We start from the raw sequence: 22,784 nt of genomic DNA on the forward strand, positions 1-22,784 counted from the left end.
ATTGCCATGTAAATAATTATTTAGTAGGTAGCTTGGTCATGACTACAACATGGGAGTACATATATAGTTCAGCATAATTGTTAGGGCAGGCCTCATGATCTGCAGATCTGCTATTAAACCAGTAAAATGTCATTCCAAACTGGTATGCTTTATATGTAAAATACATGCCAGGTTTCAAAGACTTAGTGTAAAAAAAAAACAACAGGGTTGATTAGATCACTAGTAAATATTTATTTATGTCCTTACAGGTTGGGATAATTTAGGCATTTTTAAATAAGTAAAACATGTTAAATGAATTTCACTTACTCACTTCGAAATATGCTTATAACATATTTTTAAATGCTACTAGGGGAATTTTAATTCCTCGGGTTGTTTGTTCCTTGTGCTATGCATCTCATTTCCTTGGCTCTACACTGCCGGACAAAATGATCACCGCCAACTTCCACTCAGAGGTCTTGTCCTAAGCTGTTTCTCTTCTGCTGAAGAGACTATTTGAAAATTTGAAATTCATTCAGAATGAACCTTTGGGGTTGGGGGGGGCAGGGCAGGACGATGACAGGTTCTATGTAGCAGAATGAGCTTTTACTTGTTCTTTTTGTTGTTGCTGTTTTTTGAGACAGGGTTTCTCTATGTAGCCCTGGCCATCCTAGACTTGTTTTGTAAACCAGGCTGGCCTTGAACTCACAGATATCCAGCTACCTTTGCCTCCCTGAGTGATGAGATTACAGGTGTGTGCCACTGTGCCCAGCTTACTCGTTCTTATATAGATACTGAGAATATTTTGGAATCTGTTATTACGCTGTATATAAAACCTGTCCAATTTTGGGATTATAAATACTTCAGCAATGAGAAAGATAATGTGTTTTATATAATACTTTGATATTAAAGAATTCTTTTAATCAGGTTTGCCGGATACCCTCCTTAGGCTGGCTACCAAAATGATAAGATTTTTCTTGGGCACATACATATTAATGAATCCCATTAATTTAAGTATGTGTGGTTAACTGATATGATTAACCTATACAATAATATAGAAGAAGGTCTCCTTAATTTAACTCAAAACATTTAGGATACCTGAAGGTTAGTATTCCTTTGAGGTTAAAATGAGGTCCCAGGGAGGTCTGTAAATGGGATTATCTGAAATTCTGTGTGGAAAATTCAGGGCCGTTCTATATAATTAGCTCTGAAGATAAGCCTTACATAAATCCATCAAAAGCCTCAGGACGAGGATCTCAGTTTTCATCTCTGTAAATGGAGATAATCTCTAATAGTCGTCAAAGGAAGATGGCAATGCAGGGACTATTCAGATGAGTTAGTGGGAACATGTCCTGCCTCCTGGATGAACCTACTGCTGGTCTACCCTACATCTCAAAGAGAAACATTCAGACATTCCTGGTAAAAGAGAGGCATGTGGTTAGACCCCTTCAGGCCCTTCTGAGATACACCCAACTGTCTGGGCCACAGAGTGCTTCGCGTCAGCGAGGCCTGCCTGGTCGCTGGTTCTGCTCTCCACGGAATCTTTGTAGATGTGATCAAATTCACAGGGCCTGAAAATGCATTTCACTTCAGCTTCCTCTGCAGTATAGTTTCCACCCAACTTCTTCATTGTCTCTCCAAAATCTTCCCCCCCCCCAAATATTTCAAATCCTCTCTTCAGCACTACCCTCTCAGAGGCATTCCTATTCCATATACTTTCCTCTGAAAGCCCGGGAAGCTTGTTTCTCTCACTGCAGGGTTTAATGTCTTGATAGTTTCTTTCACATTTATAAAAGCTTATATTTTAACTAAATGAATCTGACTTTAATCTTTTCATTTTTATTTTACAGGCTCAGTAAATAACCTCACTTAATCGGTGATTTTAATCTCTGTGTCTGTCTTTCCCTGTCTCCTTGTTTCTGTCTCTCTGCATTCTCTCCTGACACTGAATCTCGGCATCTCTAATTTCCTACTACATATCTCCTCTTGGATATCTCACTGGCATTTAACACTTTAGCCTGTTTGATTAGCTCATCATCTTTGTTCATGCTTAATTTGCTTCATTTCCTGTGTTTTTGATGATAAGAAGTAGGACCAACATGAATCTATCCTTCCCAGTAAGAAACCAGAGCTTTGTCCTGAATTAACCACATTCCCACACTACCTACATGCAATCCAGCACAAACCAGTCCGGCATATTCCTCTTAAGTATCTTCAGAATCTAACCATCCCTCTCCATTTCCATACCACTCCCAGAACACAAGCCATTGCTTTACCCTAGGCTCATCGCAGTAGCTTTGACTTCCAGTCTGGCATCCCCTCCAATCTGATCTCACATGGAGCCTCAGGCAATTTTTCAAATCTAATCAGTTAACTCCCAACCACTTTCATGGTCCCTGTGCCTATTCAAAATAACTCAGATTCTTTTGGGCCAACTACCTAGCACTACTCTTCTCTCTGGTTTCACCTCTTGCTGCATTTGTTTCTTCCCATCTCCAAAGTCTATGGGGCCTTTGTTTTTCTCTGTGTGTTGTCTGATCCTCCTTTGCCCCATCCTCCTCTCTCCTCCTCCCTCTTCCATTTGGACCCTCAAGATGCATTTCATCTGCTCCCCATTTCCTTTTTAGTCATGAACTAAGTCATGTAGATGATTTTCAAGAATATACAGAAACAGAAAGTGATCACTTGAAAGAGAATAAAAAAGAAAAGAGGCAGAGTTTATGATCTTTTCAACTTTGTAAGCAGACAACAATTTAGTGTTGGAAATGAAGTCATATCAACATTTTCTTCGCTTAAACTCTTATCCTACAGGCTAGCTCTATAGCCACTGTTCAGATTTCTCCAAGGATAGAGATCAACCTTTCTGAAAACCACAAAATAAACGAAGTTCTAAAGGCTGGATTCCTAGAATGAAAGTGCAACCATGCCACTCCCTGTTTTTCTTTTTTTTTTTTCCTTTTTTAATCCTTCTAGGATTTACCAAGTAGCCTGTTTGACAGTCTAAAAAAGGCCCTTTGGTATCTTCAAAGGCCGGTGACATTTTAGTCCCTTCATCTTGAATTTGTGTTTAAAGGTAGGTTAAAATTAAAATTAGGCTAAATTTAGACTTAAATTTAAGTATTAAAATGTGTGAATTTTTATATCTAGATTCTCTCTGTTCAATCTCAGTCAATCAAGGGTGATTTTCACGTTTATATCCATCATCAGTGCCCTTTGCTTACAGCACAACATCGAAAGGCCTTGCTGTGTCATTATTGGGCTTTTCTACATATATATAAGACCTGTTTTCTACTTTGTGATAGATGAGATGGGACAAGTCATTCATTCTTACCGTCATTCAGAAAGCCAGTGATGTAGCTGTCCTTGTGTCTACACATTAGTTTTATCATGGACTTTGGCAGTAATAGTCTGGATAATGGAATTAATTCAGATCTCATAGACCAAAGCAGTTTTAGAGGAGAAAAGCAGGTATTAGTTCAGTCCTCCTGAACAATTGCATTTATGATATACATGTTCCTCCAAACGATGAAAATAAGTCAGACTTAAAACTAAAAATCAAAACAAACAAACAAAAACAAAAAAATTATTTACTTCTGAGAAATACAAGGATAGTTTATATCTTGTTCCACAGAGTCCTACAGAACAAACAGCAGGTAAACAGAAACCACAGTCTACATATTTTAAACTAAGCAGCATGCCTATAAATGAAGATAGTTATGTGTTAACCCTGTCCTGGTGAATTATGAATAATACTTACTGTCCATTAGCAGCATGACAGCCTGCTGGTATATGATACTTCAGTTGGCCAGAATACCAAGGGACATGAGGATAGCCCAGAGCTACTTATGAACGTTTTTATGATGACTAATTATCACACGTGGGTTATGAACACATTGAAAATGTGGCTAAAAGAGTATGCTGATATTAATGTGGAACCCACAATTTCAGAAAGGAAAATATGTGGCCTTCCTAATCTTCATTTCTGGGGCTTCTTACATTTTTGTGTATGTGTGTGTGTGTGTGTGTTTGAGATAGTTGTGTCATGATTTATCTGAGTCATCTATAACAGGACTATAATATTGTATATCCATGCAGAATGTCCTTACATTCATAAGACATATTGATCATTAGAGAAAAGAAAAACAAACCACATCATTAGGATAATCCAAACAATTATCAGAATGTCAGAGAATTTCTATACACTGCAAAATTTCCAACGTTCTATCAATATATCTTTAGTGTTCTTTATAAATAAGTATCCAATGGGATAAATTAGCAAAAAGTAAAATATATTAGCAAAAATGAGCATTTATTAAAACTAAGACATATCATATAGAATGTGGTGAGTCTTTTATACAGATATTGAATACGTTTTACAAAGTAAAATACATTAGTGCTTGCAGAAATTTGTTTTCTAGTGTGATACAGTCTAAACTGATGATATAGTGTATGCACATTTTAGAACCTCAACTAACATTAACCCAATGGGTATATTGTTGTGGTGCTCATTTATTTAAAGAGAATTAGGCAAAGATCCATTCTCTATCAGGGAAGTGGTTTTAATTCTTTTGTGGGGCCATTTTTCCCTTTTACATGTAGAAGATTTCTTTTTCTCTTTTCATGCTTATTGTATGATGAAGCTGTCCTTTACTCCTCAGTGATCAGGCTTGTCAAAACATTAAAGCAGAGGGCAGAACACTCTGGGCGTATGCTTGTAGCTTGGAAAATACATTGGTGTTATGGTATAACCAAACCACCATTTGCCGGGATGATCAAAAGACAATTTGGCCGAGTGTCTGGAAAAACATGACTCATAATGTGTCCCAGTTTTTTCCCCTTCCCTTTAAGTATTAGTAAATGAAAGTAATATGCATGCAGATGTGCTGATTACAATCTGATATAAATAAATAAATAGGTAAACAGTGCAGGGAGGTGGCAAGAAAGGAAGAAAGAAAGAAGGAAAGAAGGAAAGAAAGAAAGAAAGAAAGAAAGAAAGAAAGAAAGAAAGAAAGAAAGAAAGAAAGAAAGAAAAGATTCATGGAAGGCCAAAAATGAAGTTACTTACTTAGATTGTAAAAGACAAGGAGGACCAGGTGGTAGGCGTGTCTCCAGCAACCATCCTGGAAGAATGCAGCAATTTCCAGATCAAAGCCATGAAGGTCCAAGTGGCAGTAGATGTCTCTTATTAGGAAGAGATAACAGGAGGCTGAATTGTGTGATAAGTATATCGCTCCCTTCAGGATTCAAACAGATGGAAGTGCCTGCTGGCAAACTTTACACTTTGAAACTAACAAGGTGTAACTTTGTAGAGAGCTTTTAACACCTGTGAGGAATGTGCACTATGTCCAGGCTGCAGACTACACCCCTAAAACATTTGGTTCTCATGGCCACAGCTTCTCATGAATTCATACATCATTTGTTTTTCTTTTAGACAGGGTTTCTCTGGGGTAGCCCTGGCTGTTCTGGAACTCACTCTGTAGATCAGGCTGTCCCTCAAACTCAGAGTGATGCACCTGCCTCTACTTCCAGAGAACTGGGATTAAAGACATGTGCCACCATGGCCCGGCTGAATTCGTACATCCGTAACAGGCAGAACTCAAGGTTTCTAAGTGGAAAGAAGACAGACAAGCATAAGCACTGACATTTATATCCAGTGATAGAAGAATAAATGAGTTCAGGGACAGAAATAAATTGATAAATAATTTCATCTACCCTAAAGAAAATTTTGAAGACAATTAAAAAAACACTAAACAATTGAATGAAAGGCCAATACCTCCTGGATAATTTTAAATCTTTAAAAATTTTAAATTTCAAAATTTTCTCCAATAAAACTTTAATTTCAGACTATTATTATTATTATTTGTCTTACAACTTAGAACTGTATTTCCTAGTATGTCTCCTCCCCCTCTGCATTGACTATGCCAATGAATTCAACTCATGTTGTTCTGTTTGAGAATCAGAATGAGCAAAATATGAACATATTTCTGTTGAGTTTTAGCCTTTTGACTGGTTTTGAACAAACCAACCAACTGTAATTTACCTGAAATGTGTTTCCTTGCCAATAAAGTATACTTTCCACAAGTGAAAGGGACTTAGATAAAGCCATTACAAGCATTACAAACTGTTTGTTTGTAATGCACTTACCAAAGATAGCTGATTAGAACTTAACGTATATCCTAGTTGCACTAACCCTTTCACGTTGACATAGACTTTTTGTTTCAAACTTGTGACAGGGTCATGGAAATCAGTCAGCAAATGAAGTAGCACATTCTATAGAAGAGAAGGGAAAGAGAAAAACAGGTTTAGTAAGGAGGAAGACAAAGTAAATGTAGGAAATATATACTATAAAGAAAAAATGCAGGAAAGAAGGGAAAAACAGTAAAGGAACAAAAAGAAAGGCGGCCATTTTTTTTTCTGCTTTGGATATCCACCCCCATGTCCACCTTTATTACCTCAACAACCAAATATCCTGAGTCACTCATGGCTAATTTTTAAAGAGGAAGATTAGAATCAGTATTATATTTTAAAAGTCTTCATGAATCAGAATCCTTTAAGCCTTTTTCCCCCCAGATCCAATACTTGGATCTAGGTCACTGCCATCATATGGACACTCTTTCCAGTCCCTACTTACACATCAAGGCGTTCACTAAGCATTCTTGGTAGAGCTAACTGACTGTCGCCATCGCCTGTCAAATTAAATGGACAATGCAGAACACTCCTCCATCATTGTAGGCCCACCAATACTGCAGTTGAGGTCAGCCCAAAACACCCCTTAGCTTAGTCCCCTTTTACCTTTGGATCTTCCTGGATCCAAATATCCCATGTCTTCATCAACATTTCAGTTGGTCTGAAGGCCATGTTCAAACAGCTCTTCCAAAGGTTTCTAGAATAAACATCTCAACACCAGTTTGGGCAGTATCTCTTTTGACTATTTTGAGGGGCTTTTATATTGCCTGGTAAAGTTGAAGTTAAAGGCAAGTGGTCTGATGGAAAACATCACCCAAGAGTATAAGACCCAGGAAGGAGAAAAGATGCAGGCATGCTATTTTTCTCAGAGTGAGCATCCGTCTTGATTTCCTCTGCCTTTATCTGATTTTACATGGGCTTGTGGGTTTCCAAATGAGTTTATATCCTTTTTGCCCATTAGGTAGTTTGGACAAACACCTCCCTTAGGCATTGTAGAAGCCTACCTGTCAATTTAAGATAAAACAAGGTATACTGAAGACTTCCCATAGTGCTACTGACAAGATGTGAGGTTTTATTGACATTTAGGGTACACTAAATGAAATTGCTTCACCAAGTGACTTGTCCCTTAAGACTAGGCTTTTGGCTTAGGGATGCTGATAAAAATCTTAGCATATCAAGATCCCATCTTGCTTCTGACTGGATTTCAATAAAATTCAAGAGCATAAGGGATGTTCAATATTTCTTTTTTTCAAAATTTGGCTCCTCTTAATAGATAAACCAGAGCCTGACATTTCTGATTGAGAAAGGCCCTTCCTAAACTTAATACTAGTAGTAATACGCTAAGTTTATTCTGTCGGCTACTTCCCACTCACCTGTCTCCAGCCACAGGCTTGTATTTTGAAAGATGATCGGGCGGGGTTATACATGTTCATTTCAATTTGTACTATCTCTCATTCTGTATGACATATGGAAGTGAATTTATTGAGAACGATTGCAAATATCCATGGATTCTGTAAATATGTACCAATGAAATTTTAACAGCTATCTCAAATGTGTGTGGGACTTTATAAATTGGCACAAGAGCTAAGCAGATAGCTAAAGCTAAGTAAAATAAAATTTCAGTCATCTGGGCCCCATTTAGATTTCTGGTTGGGAATATCTTTGTAACAGAACAGTCTTCCGATGGAAAGATGCACACCTTATGGAATCTGAGGCCAGAGTCCTTCACATTCCTAAGGACAGGGCTACATCAGGCAGAACTGGCAATCAAATGCCCTCCAATGCTGCTAATTCTGTTCTAACTTGTTTATAATATGATTATTGACCAATGCTTGGCCCACTTGTATACTTAGTGGAAATCTGGAGCAAGCTACACCTTTTTTTCCCCTTTATGTCTGATGTCTTCTAGAAAAAGATGTGAGACTCCGACAGAGACATTTTAGGTTGGTTTTTAAAGGTAAAAACAGGATTACATGAGAATTATCCAAAGTATAGTGGTGTTAACCTTGACAAAACATGTGATACTTTGTTCTCTGCCATAGTAGAGTCTATAAAGTTCTGTGGAGCAGCTAATGCAAAAGATAAGGACTGGTGAGATCACACACATCAGAACTCTGGGACAGGGCTGAGACACACACACACACTGGCAATGACCAAGCCACCTAGTATTCTTCAACAGTTCACTGTTCAGTGCCTGGAGGGATGTATTTGTAGACAGAATTTTCAACAGAAAGTTTTTATAACAAACAATGTACATCAGAAGTTTATTTTATTGGTAAAATATTAAATAATATACAGAATTAAAAACTGCACTTACACTTCTGAGAAGAAATAAATCTTGGACAAATTATATGCTTGTTCCTGAGATTGGCTAAATTTATTCCAGTAGCTGTGCACTCGGACAGTACAAACCTTTATAATATAACCCTTTCACAAAGTATTACAAAGTTTCTGCAGCTTCTTTAGTTGTACACACATACACACATTCACACATGCATATACAACACTCACACACATATACACAGTAGCCACGGACACGCATAGAGCGTGTACATGTGTGCATTAAAAACAAGGAAAATACAAGTCCCACATTTTAGTCTGCAGTGATGAAACTGTTTAGTGGAGGTCTCCCAATCAGTACGCAGCAGAGCGACAGCTCACACAGCTGCAGAGGCTGCTGCCGTATTTCTATAGTAAACCCCATTTTCTGAGGTATTTGAGCCTTAAAAAAAAAAAAAAAAAAAACAAACCTACATTACACTGAGCAAACCTGGCATACAAGGTCTGGAATTTTAATTTTACAGATATTTATATATATATATATTTCTTTTTAAACAATAGTTTTTATTTCCCCAAATTATTAGTTTGAAAAAATGAGGTTTACTGGTTTGACCTTTTTTTTTTCTTTTTTCTTTTTTCTTCTAAAAAAATCAAAGTATTCTAGAAACTGTCAAGCAATTAGTCCTTAAAATAGTCTAATTACCTTTGGTATTGTTAAAGAAAAAAAAGTTAAGTAGCCAAGACACATACCGTACAAATGCAGTATATGCCTTAAAAAAAAAAAAAAGCCAAAGAAATTTCTTTCTTTTTCTTTTTTTTAACAAAACATATTTACATTACAGCAGTTTTACTACAGGAACACAGGTATTAAAAAAAAGAAAACAGCACACTAAATATAAATATGGATGATACAAAAGATACCTCTCTATCTGCATGAAAACAGGTCTGCTTCAAATATGTAAAATTTTTTCTTCAACAGGTATTATCAATTTAAACCTGACCTAAGTGCTTTAATATTTAATTTTCAAAAGGAGAAAAATAAAAACATTAAATATTAGTTTAATGTAAGAGCATTAGGCAAGAGTGGGAAAAAAATCCAGTCTAATTTCAGCTTCAGTAAAAACTTCTCTCATATTTTCAAAGGAAATTTAGCCTAAACGAAGTTTCCAGAAAGTCAGAGAAGTTGTTTGCTTCTACATTTTCTGATCTTTTCATAGTGGAGTGGTTTTTCATTTCTGCTTGTTATGTCCTTTGACATGGTATAATTTCTAAGTTGTTTTTTTTTTTTTTTTTTTTTTTTGTCATTGGCTAAAGAAAAAAGTTAATAAAAGAAAAAAAATCACCATAGTTTTTAAGACTTCAAGAGGGGTATTGCACTTTTATGGAAAGAAAGATCACATGTTAAGCTCGATAGCAGAAGTCACCCTTCTGAAACTGCCAATAACACATGGTCCAGAAGGCCCGACTATTCAGAAGAAGCGTGGGGCCTGGAGACCCCTTCCGAGCCTGGAATAAAATAGCAGAAGTGTTAAAGCACTTGTCCCCCCCCACAGTGGGGAGAAAGTTAAGACTTAACATTTTTATCCTCTTACTAACTGTTTGGGGGAAAATGTCTCTTCTCTCATGATTTGTGTTTTAGAAGGAAGCCAAACAAATCCAAATCCAGGCAAAAAGGAATCAGACATATCCTCGCATCGCAGAATCCCTGGAGTCGAGTTGGGGGCTTCATATTAAAGAATGAAGCAAAATGAGGGCTACGCTGCCCAGCCGTGCTTCAAAAATATATAAAACCACGCTTGAGTACAGAAACACGGCAGCAGATTATACAGCTCACCAAAACCACCGAGACAAAAATTAAGACTTAATGAATCAGAAGTTCAGGGCTTGACCTCCTAATGAGTAGGAGGGTCAAGAAAGAAGACATCCAGAGACAATGGAGGAAGGGCCGTGAACAGAGTGGAGATGACAGGAAAGGGGCAGTTAGAACCAAATGGGTAACACCAGAACTTAGCCACACAGACGGAAAGGTGCTTTGCGTACAAACTCTCAGGTGCCACACAGTCAGAAGCGAATCACAGTTTCAAAATTTGAACAACTTTTTAAAAAGAGCAAAGCAACAATAACAACAACTCCAGCAGCCCCTAGATTCCCTTCCCTCGTTACAGTGTATTCCTTTTAACACCCATTTCTACTAAAGGAGACTCAGTGACCTGCTAGTAAGTCTGCAGTAGGGGACCCCGTGACCTCCCTCTGTCCAAGTTTCCTTTACTATCTGTCACTTGAGGTAAACTGAAGGCCTGATTCTCTGCAAACTGGCTTATTTTTACCTATGTGAAGTGTTAATGAGGTTTAGCACATGACCTATAAATTTCATATTAATTCATAATATAAAAGTCATCTGAGGAAACTAGTTGTTCAGGTACCACTGTCTATACAGGGTAAAGGTGAGTTCATAACAAACTTGTACAGAACATATACAAACAGAGTATTATGAGACAAAAACACCATAAACAGAATTAAGAACTCATTTCTCAGAGTGCATATGAAAAAATACCCACAAACTCACAGTACAGCAAGAGAAAACCAAACTGCTGGAAATAGAACATTACATAAAAACCTTTTGAAAATTCCAAAATTTTACATCTCTGTAATAAATGTAAAAATATTCAAGGTGTCATTATTTGGCCTAAGAGTACACCATTACAGAAGGAAACACTAGCATATCACAGCTTCATGGTCATATGATGTCTGCTTTATACAACCAGCAGCTCGTTTTTATAGCTGTCACAGTAGAAAACACCCTTTACAAGTGACAGGCAACCCTCCTCCTGACATCTGAGATGACATTTTAGAGATGAGCAATGTGACATGAGTGCAGAGCTCTGTTTTGTTCAAGGGCACAGAATGATCTACATTTCCACATTGTTTCATAAACCACCACAGGTTAGAGTAAAGAGGATCCAAGACTAGAGTAACATTAGTTGGGTATAAAAAAAAAAAGAGCAAAACAATACTGTAATTACTGACTGATCCCAAATTCTGTGAAGGACTCCTGTGTGACACAAGAAATTCTTCCTCAAATCACAAAGCATAATTCAATTCACTGCTGACATGTGACTCTACCTTCTATTTTGTCACCACCATATAATAGTGTTTAGAAATATTATCAAGCTAAAAAAAATTTAAAATTTGGTTTCAAAGTTTCCTGTCACTTTTGCCAGCTCAGCTAAAAGTTTGGAAATTCTTTTAACAGTTTTTTTCTTTTCTTTCTTTCTTTTTTGCTAAGAACACAAAAGTGAATTACAGAGTACTTAAATTTTTATGTGATTTAAAAAAAATACACAGTAGAAGTGTTGTAGAGCTGAAATAGCTAACCAACACCCTCAATGCATTTTTAAAAGGCACCAATATAAAATTTTATAAGTATTTAATACATTAAATTCAGGATTTAAGAGACCAGTTACTGTATATTTTAATTATTTTGCAGAAACTGGAAGACAAAAATTTTATAAAATAAATTTCATATATACAAGATTAAATTTACCCCTCACTTTTTTTCCCTTTTGGATCTGGGGAGCTTTTGCTGTAGAATAATCATTCATACAGTACTTGTTAAGATAACATATGAAGTATAATTGACGATGACCACAACTCTACAATTTTATAGTAAAAAAAAAAAATAATAATCCAAGGCTAAAAAATGTGCAGTCAGGTAACTCTGATAGTCTAAGTGCTGTCCTGAATCGAGGGCCAGACAGCTTTCCTGGCCCTCTCCAGCCTCTTCCGTTCATCTTTCTATGCTAACTTACCTTTCAGAGAGAAGATGAAGTAAGACTCGGAAAATACAAACTTGGGTCAAAATTAAGACACACAAACAAGACATCAAGGTCTTGTGAGGTGCGCAACTGTGATGTGCAATGCATGAACACAGGTCAAAGTTGCTAAATCGTTTCCTGCATTTTCTTCCTCGCCAAAAAGAACTTCTATTTCTTTAAATTTTCACTAGTTAACCTAGCATCTTTTTAGTGATACATTTTTTGTTGTTGTTGTTGTTTCTGGATATAGATAATGGAGTCTTGCGATTTACGTATCCACTAGCCCTAAAGAGACCCTGACAATTTTGGGATTTTTTTTAACCTGCCGAAGTGGACCTAACTGCTGATGTATTTTTAACTGTACCTTTGGCCGTAAGCTTTTGTAACACATCTGGTGACGCCAATTGCTTCTTTTTGTGAATTTTCATGAAAAGAATGCGTAATAGACATGTGCATGCAAACTATAATGCATTTGAACAGTCACCTGTATGCATGCTGGCCGGACAGGTACCGTATTCCTAAATCTGATGGTTGTCCTTCATTTCCCCAGTTTTATCCAGAAAATTCTTAACGGAATGTTTGAATGACGCTGTTTCATGCGTCCTTCTGCTACTCCTCATGCTGGCTGCTCGCACTGCTCTAAAAAGCCCTTTATATAACAGCAATCCATCAGTAGTACAGAAAGGCAGAGTGTTTCTCCAGAAAGAACTGGCAATAAAAAAAAAATCTGGGCAAAATTAGGGCAAAGTCAGGTGATAAATTTCTGCCAAAGTGGAAAACACAGAAGATAACCCATTTTCATGATCCTCAAACACTCCCTCAACTGTAAAATCTCACCTAAAGAAACTGGGCTTGTAACTGTTATGTAAATTAGGCTTGTTCGGTTCCAGGCCCTCACCCTTACTTTTAGCTACTACCGTGTTGCTTATTCTCTTTGGCGAAAAAGAAGCAAGTACCATCACTGAGGGTCCCTCAGACAGCACCATGTCCACAAAATTCATTGTAATCCACAAATTTTTAATTCTGCTTGTCCTCATTTGTCCCTGTCACTCCTGAGCCATCTACTTCTTCCTGTACCTTGGGCCATGCAGCTAAAAAAATACTAGTGTATATGTACAGCCAATATACCACCGTAGCTCCCTCTTTTGAACAAATCAGGTTTTCTAATAAGATGGAATCAGAAAAGTAGAGTATATTGGTACCATCTCTGTCAGGAAAGTACACAAATCTTAGGTACACCTAAATTCAGTTTCCTTCTAGGGCAAGAAGATTTATTACTGTTAATACAATAGATAAGAGGAGAGAGAATGAAGAAAATTGATAGAGGATGCCAGCAGAAATTCACAAAAGGCCAAAATAAACACACTGACAGGTATCCAAATGCTTCAGTAAAAACAAAAAATCATGAGCCTTCAAATTTTTTACCTCATTCTAAAATAAACTTCCTTTCCACTGCGATTTGAGGGTATGCAGGGTAATGGCAATATGGAAGGCTTTCACAAGACATTTTATCCATGAGTAAACTGTTTTCACAAAGTACCAAGGGATGAAAAAACAAACAAAGAAACAAAAAAAAAAAAACAAAAAAAAAAAACAAAAGGCCCAACAGTTGGCATTTGATATAGCTCTGTTTTGGTAAATCCTCTTACATGTAAAGGAAGCATTTGGACATTTCTCTAGAAATTACTAAGATAATGGTTAGTAAAAGACCAACTGAGTACGTGAAATATGAAAGTATATGCCTTGTGCAAATTAAAAGAAGACAGAAAATTCTCTACTAAGGGATTGAGATTCATGTCTGACAATGACTTCTAGAGTTGAAAAAAAAATTTTTTTTTTAAAGTGCAGGACCTTCACCTGAAGACTGTCACATTCCCAACTCCAAGAAAGGTGAAAGAAAACTTTGTTGTTCTTTTGTTTGACCTGCAGTGTGATATTAAGGTAACAAAGAAGTTCCCTTTGTCTCCAGCCAAGAAAGGTAGTAGTAAATCTTATTACTGAAGAAACAGTGGAATAAACAGCCCTAGTAAATGAAAGACCTTCCAATGCTCAAGTTACCACAGTCAGGTACGAATAGCAATTGCCCCAAGATTTGAAAAGAAGCAGCCGAGAGCAAGGCTTTTATTTTATTTTTTTTAAAACACCTTCTAGTCTAAGAGTCAAAGAGGAATGGACTATGGGCAGAACACTGAGTGGTCACAGCTTGCAGAGAAATACCAGAAAAGGGTTCTCAGAGCGGGATTTCCCCCTACTGTTAGCCTACACTTTTCTGCTGACTGGTTAACACTGATTAAATGCTGATAAAGTGACGATCGTAAACACAGCTTTAGAAACAAATAGGTAAACTAGGCTGCCATCATATTAAAATTAAAAAAAAAAAAACTCTAATTGTGAAAAGCAGAATTCTTCCTCGAAATTACTGACCGCCTCTTACCCACTCTTAGACCACAGGGTATTCTGAAAACGACATAAAAATACTATTTGTTACAGGTGTTAAAAGTAAGGCTGCCAGGGTGTCTATAAAATGCCAGTCATCAAAACTATGGAAAAACAGTGCGCAAGTTTAGAAAAATAAGATCAAAGGCCCTCAGATGTATTGTAGTGGCCCTTAATTACCTGTAGTTTAAAAGTTTTGCTATATGTTACAGTGTAAAACATACCGAGTTATAAATTCCATAGGGGAGGTAAACATAGAGCCCACAACAATCCAACTCATCCCAGGAGTTATTAAAAATAACAATGTGTTTGTGTTGCATGATCTCTAAGAACAGAAAATAAAATGGGTTTACATTTTGAAACATCTTCTTTGAGAGCAAAATTACTTAGACCGGTTTAAATTACCAAAGCCCTACCCAGAAAACGCTCAGCTTTCCTGCCTTGTGTCACGATTCTGAACATCAGCAGGAAATCAGAATACCTTAGATGAATCTCTATGAACCAGGTGATTTCCTAAAGTATGATAGGCCTTAATATGGATGCATGGCCAAAACAAACTGCTTTAAACGCCCCCAAAATAAACAAGCCAAGGTATCAGTGAACATCCCATCCCTTTTCTCTTGTTTCTTCCTTATTGTAATTAGGCAGAGCAGATGACGTTTTGTCCACAGAATAAGAATTATAGACAGTGACAGTATTAAGAAGAAGAAAGCGTGTCACCACCCGGAGGGTGGTGGGGCTGTAAGTGCGGTATTTCTTCATGTGCAGTTCTTCATAGGGGTCCCCTTTGGAATGAAAAGGCCTAGTGGAATGTATGCTCCCCTCGAACAATGTGTGATGAGAACTCGTAACGGTCCTGGCTTCTGTAGCCACAGATGTTGCATTCCAGTGGGTCCCGGTAGCCATGGCAACCCATGTGAATGGTGTACATGACATGATCTAGGAAAAGGACTCGGCAGTGCTCACACTTGAAGGCCCTTATCTGTTCTCCTTCTCCATTGAAAACCTTATAGATGTCCTTCAGCGAGCCCTTGGGAGCCTTGGTAGCATCCAAAGCCTTGACATCCTCCTTCATGTAAGCTGGGCTTTGTTTCCTCTTGGGATTTAAGGCAGGGTTTCCTTGGTAGGACTGGTGGTCATCATGGCTGCTTTCTGAGTCAGTAGAATCGAGGCAGCTATTGCTGGGAGAGGCCTCTCTTTCCTGGGGTCGACTCTTTGGTCTGATGAGAGAGATGGGGCCATCCATGTTGTTTTCATGACTGTCAGAAGTTTCCCTGCTAATGGGTCTTTCTATCCTGTTTGGATGATAGACCTGAGAATAAGCTGAGCTTATGACCGGGGCCACCTCGGCGATTGTGCTTGGTGCATGCTGCATCAGGGGGTGAAGGGCCTCAGCTCCAAGGTAGGTGATTGCATTGTTGATGGCTTGGTCCATCATGTGAGACTGCATGAGCTCAGCCTCCTTCTCGTACGTTAAGTTCATATCAAAATGAATATCTGGGTAGCTGAACCGCATAAGCTTTTCCCCTAAAATTTAGGAAATGAAAAAGGAGGAGAGGAAAAGAGAGAGAGAAAACACAACAAAGTGAGTGACTGGATTAAAAATATTAAAAAGGTGCAAACTTAGCTAAACACTACAGTTTAGCGAACCGTGTGCCATTTTACTCTTTAGGTCAGATGTTTGAGCTCCTTTAATTCTGTGGAGACGTCCATTCAGAGAATTTGTAACAGGCCATTTGTGCTTGTTCTAATGTCAAATGTATGCAGCCTGAAAGGTGTGCTTTTTATCTTCATTTTAATTTTTATTAAAGTGTTCATTTGCATGAAGCTCGGAATTATAAGACAAAGAATAAATGGCAGGTGAAAATAAACAGACTGTGCTCATTTCTGCATATCTCAAGCACAGCAAGTCAGCTGCAAACACTGTAAGAACATCAGAAATCTGGTTATAGCCTATGCAGCTTTACTCTTGAGCAGGCTAATTTGGTTGATTTAGCTACTACTTTAGAAGAGTCAGAGAGTCAATACATGTCAGGCAGTAGAATGTGAACCATCATTATTAAATTAGTTTTAAAGCTGTGCCGCCTGATAAAAGAAATGGGGCCAAGGGCTACTTAAATATATTATAAATTACTTCCAAAAATACTTGTTCACAAAGTATTTGCGTTTTGTTTCTTGAAATTGGCAACTTTTCATTTTTACACCAGATGTGTGAAATATATTGTTTTTCCCTTAACATTTACTAAAAAGAATAAATATTTCCCCCAGTATTTTATATTAACACAAGGTTTGAACATTAGCCATAAAGCATTTGCGGGGCAGGGGGAGGAGGGATCAAACAGGAAAACAAAACAAAACAAAACAATATTCTTCTTTGTCAGAATAGTTTATCTTTTAATAGTTCTACCTTTAAAAACATACAGTATTTACCTAGTTATTTTGACAAAGAAAGCTAACAAATAAGGGCTCTTGAAATAGTTTGCTATTTTATGTTATAGTAGGTTGTGGGTGAAGGCTTGTAGAAAATGTAAATCCTGTTGGAATGTACTACCTGTTGGAAAAGGCAGCATCAACAAATTAGTGTTATTTCAGATTTGAAGAAATAGCTCAAATGTCCATCAAGGTAATGATGGAGTAATAAAAACAACTGAAGCAAAAAAAGGCACCTCCTCCCATCCAAGTTAAGATATTGAGCCAGCTGTGGTAGCACACAACTTTAACCCCAGCATTCAGGAGACAGAGGCTCACAGTTCTTTGAGCTAAAGGCCAGCATGGCCTACTATATAGATGCTACAGAGTTCTAGGACAGCCAAGGCTATACAGAGAAAACTGGCTTTGAAAAAACAAATATACCCCCCCCCAAAAAAGGAACTGAAACAACAATAACAAAAAACATTCAAACAAAAAATGTTAAACTTGAAAACTTTCAAAATTAAAGTAGGAAAATCTGACCCATGTTCTCCAAGAGCTCACATGTAGAAAGAATGCCAGTTTGGCATGTATGTTATGCACAAATAAGACGAATATTTAACTGGCATAAGAGCAGTAAAGGAAGACTTTTTGAAAGAAGTGGCATTCGGATGGAGAGTGGGATGGTAGACATTGGCCAGAAAAAAAGCATGGAGGTGCAGTGGCTGGCATGATGGCTCAGGAGCAAGAACGGATGTTTACAGATAAGCAATTCCCTTTCAAGGTGGCCACAGTGGAAACTGTCCACCAGAGTCAGACAGCACTGCATGCAGCAGGAGACGGAGGGATTTTACCCAGAGAGCACTACAGCTGGCAGTATTTAAATAGGGAACCCTAGCTGATGTGATACTCATTCAATAAGAGGTTTCAGAAAAGTCACTGTAGTGTGAGGCTTGGCCTACTGTGGCAATAGTGACAACAGAGAGGGGTTAACAGAATGGCCAGCAGTTGTACAAATACAGTTACTAGGCCTTTGTGATGACCTAAACACAGACAGAAAGGGAAGAGTGAAGCTGAGTTTTCGGTCTTGGGAGTGCATGGCAGCAAGACAGAAAAGGGGATAGATTCAGTTTGGGGATCAGTGCATAGGCTTCAATGGCAGAAACTCTTTAGGATGTGCATTTAGGACAATGTCTACGAAGGGCTCACTGGATTTAGAATCATGCAAGCCTCTAACCGAAAACTTTTGGTGGAGCCCAAGCAAGAAAGGCAGGCTTCAGGTACTGGAAAATGAAGAGAATGAAGAAAGGCATGGAAAGAGGCATTGAAAATCCTTTGAATGATTCTATCTTTGAACAGGGGAGAGCAGGGTATAGCATACGCATGGAGACCCTGGATTGAGCGAAGGTTTTGCCTGAAGTTGGGAGAATTTATCATGAAGGCATTTATCACATAGGAAAGTGAGAAAGACAGAAACAACGTGAGGACATGACAGGGGAATGGAGGAACACAAATCCCAGGTATTAATAAAAGGCAACTCTACAGCATTGGAGATAGTATAATGAAATCATCTCATCTTGTTCCCTGTGACTATAGATAGAAGATCTCTAAGGAGAGACAGACCAAGTGTGGAGAGTAGAGCCATGTGGAAAATGGCGCCGATGAAGAGTAGTGGAGAAGACTCTCCAGGGATACATTAAAGGAATGTCAGGTCAGTTACACGTTTACCTGAAGTGGTGTCATTCTCAGGGCGTCAGGAAATCTGTCAGAACTACTTCCTGGCATCTGAGACAGAGTATGGAAAAGACGCTGACTCATGGGACAGTAGAATATCACCATAAGTAGGACAAGTCAAGAGAGTCAAGAATATTGGCACTACAGTGGTCAGAGGGATGAAGTCTGAAATCTAAGCTGCATCACAAGGGCAGAATAGACGGACAGACAAGCTTAAGTCACGGATCACAGCCTGGAGAGTGCAGCAGGTTGAAGAGCAGCATTTAGCTGAGAGGCACATGAAAAGGGTTCACACTAAGTTTGGAATGATGAAAATTTCCATTTTAAGAGCAATCATAGAAAGAGTTACACAACTATTGTAGTTATTGTTTGCTGCTTATTACTGGAACAGAAAGGAAAGCTGCCATGATGTCACTGAGTACAATCTAGGATATTGAATTGGCCTCATACAAAGCACGGCTCTTGGGCTCATCTGTTGGGGCATAGTTTTGTGTACTGTGCATTCAGATGCTGATTCCTGTGCCCAAACATCTGGTTGCAGTCCAGAGGTGGGCACTGTCATTTCTATGAAGACTCCCCTGTCTCAATGTTGTATAAAAACTGTTCTCCATCATCTCTGACTCGTTAATAAAGAGCTGAACAGCCAATAGCTGGGCAGGAGAGGAGAGTTGAGATGGGAACTCTGATCCCCATTAGGAGGTCCCAGGTGGAGAGGGGTAGAGGAGGGAGAAGGTCATGAGGAGAGGCCATGAGAGAGCACCATGAGGAGGTTACCATGAGGGAGGCAACATGAAAACAAACACGTAGCAGGCACAGCCAGGAAGAGACTAGATGGCAGGTGAAGGAGAACGTGGCTGGGAAATAGTCTAGACCAGACAGACAGGTTAGAATAGATGAGTATCTTCCCAGCTATAAAGCTTTGAAGCTCATAAATAAATGTAATAATTCTCTTTGGGAGCAAGAACAGGTGCAGAAAAAAAATTTACACTTATTTTTACACTCATTCATTAGACTTGGTCCATGAGTGCTTACTAAATCCCATCAGTTGGTTTTAATGTGACAAATGATTTGCTAATTCTTTACTTAAAATTCAAAAAAGCCTTCTCAGAAATTTAGTGGAATAAGAATTCTCATAGCCCATTCCTCCTTAAAAAACAAAGGAAAAGGCTGTTTTCTAGCCACTGCCCAAGAATTGTCTCCTCCCATGTTCTCTAATGTTAGGATGTGAGAATCTGTTTTAATGTTTTTACCTTTCCTGTTAATCATATCACTAAACGAAAGATATTTTCCATATACAATAAATTATGGTTCTTTAACAATTCTTTCTAACGAACCTCTATTATTCATACATCCTTTAAAAAAATCCAAGACCCTCTGTCCTCAGAGACGCTCCCACAACATGCGGCACAGATGCAGAATGGTGCCAACAGTGGGCATCCCAGAGAATATCTAAAGGCTTGGAGATGAAAAATAAAGTCTAAATATCTGATATTTCATCTTCTCAGCTCAAAGATCATAGACTGGATGAAAAACAGGGACCAAAACACAGAACACAGAGTCATGTGAGAAACATTTTAGATGGACACTGCTACTTTATTTTTTGAAGGCAAGTTTGGAAGCAAAGTACCTCTTGATTCTAGTTCAAATACTTAGAGAATTAACAGTAGAAATGAAACGGTGAAACAGCTGACACTTAGAGAAATGGAAAAGACATCACGAGTGTGGCCAGCAGTTTGGATCTCAGTTGTTATTCAGTCAGAGTAAAGACAGCGCGGTAGCTTTCACATATGATATCACGTTCTGTATCTACTTATATACCATGTTGAGATGGTGTTCGCTGTCTCGTAGTCTTCCTTTACTACTCTCCCATACACGCAAGGCCGCGTGTGTGTTTGCGTGTGTGCATGTGCATGTGTGTGTGTGCATGTGTGCGTGATGTACATGGACGGTTGTAGAGTGGGAGAGAATGATGGAGAAAGACAGATATTTTTCTCCTATTATGGAACACACCGTGCCGATGTCTCCACAGAGACCCTGCCTTCCCTTGTCACCAGGCGAAGGGTCAAATCGCCTGTCTGTCCTGCTTACCCACAAACTTCTGCGGAGTGGAGCTTTTGCGCTTTCCCATAGTTGCCGTGAGCTTCTCTATGACAGCAGGTCTCTCAAAAGGCACCAGAGAAATATTGTTGTCCATGATAGGCTCTTGTTCCTTACAGTCTTCCATGGGCGGTACTACAGAAAACCATATAAAAAAGCAATCTGGTGATTCCTTCTGCATTTGACAGACACAGAGATACGTATGCTATCCCGATCTGTGTCATCCAAAATAAGTTTGTCTACTCAAATGAAAGAAAGTAAAAAGCACAACATTAAGGAATATTCTTTAATATTACATACACATGACATGCACACACACACACACGTACACACACACACGCCTGGTTTACTTTTACGAATCTCTCTCAGATAAGTGATAAAAACACATATACCAACACGTTTGTCTGGTTTCTCACTTCATTACTCTGAAGTATGTTTAGTGTAGATTAAAACTGACAGTACTTTAGATTGCACTACTACTGAGACTGCTGGACTTCATTTTTCTAAAATAATTTACATATGTCGCTTTGTTTTGGAGAAATGTGTGACAGCTGCAGGATAGTTGAGGACTCTTCCCCCATTGTGGTTTCCTGCTGCCTTAAGGGCAGCTTCATGCATGCTGCAGCGCGCGCGCGCGTGTGTGTGTGTTTGTGTGTGTGTGTGAGCGTGCACTTGTTCCCCACTTGTCTGTGCATCGTAAACTGTAGTAGCTCTACAGCTTTAAGTTCTTTCTGAAAGCAGCCCTTCAGCAGGATAAAGGAATCCTTGTGCAAACTGGCGCACGGGCTCGCTGAATACTGCCCTAACTCCCTCGATGGGTTCCGTGCAGCCTGCTTCTCTCAGTTGCTCTTGGCTTTGGGACTGACATCGCTAGGGTAGACAAGTGACTCACTTACAAGCAGCTTTTGAGTAAGAGTCCTGTTCCAGGATGTTTAACTATAAGGATAGGCTACCGTCCCACACAGCTCAGATGAGGAGTTTAAAATTAGTGCGCAAAGGGCAGGCGCGAAGGTCCCATCGCTAGCGCTTTCCTCATTCAGCATACACCGTAAGGTCATTCATCTAGATTCTTCGGTTTGTAGAGGGCAGACCTACTGTGCGAAACCCAGTGCATTCTAATCTACAAGGGGACCCTGCTGAGGAACAGTAAAAAAAAGAAAAAAAAATATTTAAAGCAAGGATGAAAGTGAAATGAATGTCCAAGTCACACAACCTATAGAGTACCAAAACATGATACTGATGAAAATTTTCAATTTTTGAAATGAAAAATATGATCAAAAAGGTTTCTTTATTTAGCCATTTTTATTTTAAATAAATGAACAATCAGTATTAGGATAACCTAGTGGCTTCCCTAGAAGAAGTCAATCTTTAATCTACGTTTCAGAAGGCATCCTCTGGCTTTGAATAATAAAAATTCTCTAACAGCTGGATGTCATTTTAGGAAAAAATATTCAAGGCACGCTCTAGTAACAAGGGCATTTTGTGCACTGATACTATTTGTGATAATATTGAGAGGAAAATTTCTTCCAAAGCATTATGTAAGATATTAAATGATCTATTCACAACTGTGAAAATAACTTAGAAGAAAATAAGAAAAAAATTAAAAGGAAAGAATTAAAAAACAACAAAAAAGAATACCAAGATGACCACTGGACTCTGCTGAGGAAGCCAGGAGGAAGGAGGATGAAATGGTGGCATCGATGAGGCAAGGAAACAGGTGTGGGATGCAGGCTGTGGCCAATATTGTTACTCGTGTCTTCAGTAGTGAATTCATTAAGCACTGATTAAAATAACTACACACTGGGAATGGTGACTCGTGCCTGTAACCCCAACACTTGGGAAGCTGAGGCA

At 38.5% G+C, this 22,784-nt stretch overlaps 1 protein-coding gene across 8 annotated transcripts in view; it reads right to left on the minus strand.

Moving 5' to 3' along the window:
* Window positions 1-8,414: 8,414 nt before the first annotated feature.
* Ikzf2 (IKAROS family zinc finger 2) overlaps window positions 8,415-22,784 on the minus strand; it is a 148,204-nt gene continuing 133,834 nt past the window's right edge. For all 8 annotated transcript variants that reach the window (XM_060368573.1, XM_060368571.1, XM_060368570.1 and 5 more), the window contains 2 exons: window positions 20,925-21,068; window positions 8,415-16,220 (listed from right to left, as the gene is read on the minus strand). In XM_060368573.1, the coding sequence (XP_060224556.1) occupies window positions 15,496-16,220; window positions 20,925-21,068 (869 nt within the window). In that variant the 3' untranslated portion in view covers window positions 8,415-15,495. The remainder of the gene's footprint in view (window positions 16,221-20,924; window positions 21,069-22,784) is intronic.

Source organism: Meriones unguiculatus, chromosome 15 (assembly GCF_030254825.1).
Source record: "Meriones unguiculatus strain TT.TT164.6M chromosome 15, Bangor_MerUng_6.1, whole genome shotgun sequence".
In the NCBI taxonomy this organism is placed as follows: domain Eukaryota; kingdom Metazoa; phylum Chordata; class Mammalia; order Rodentia; family Muridae; genus Meriones; species Meriones unguiculatus.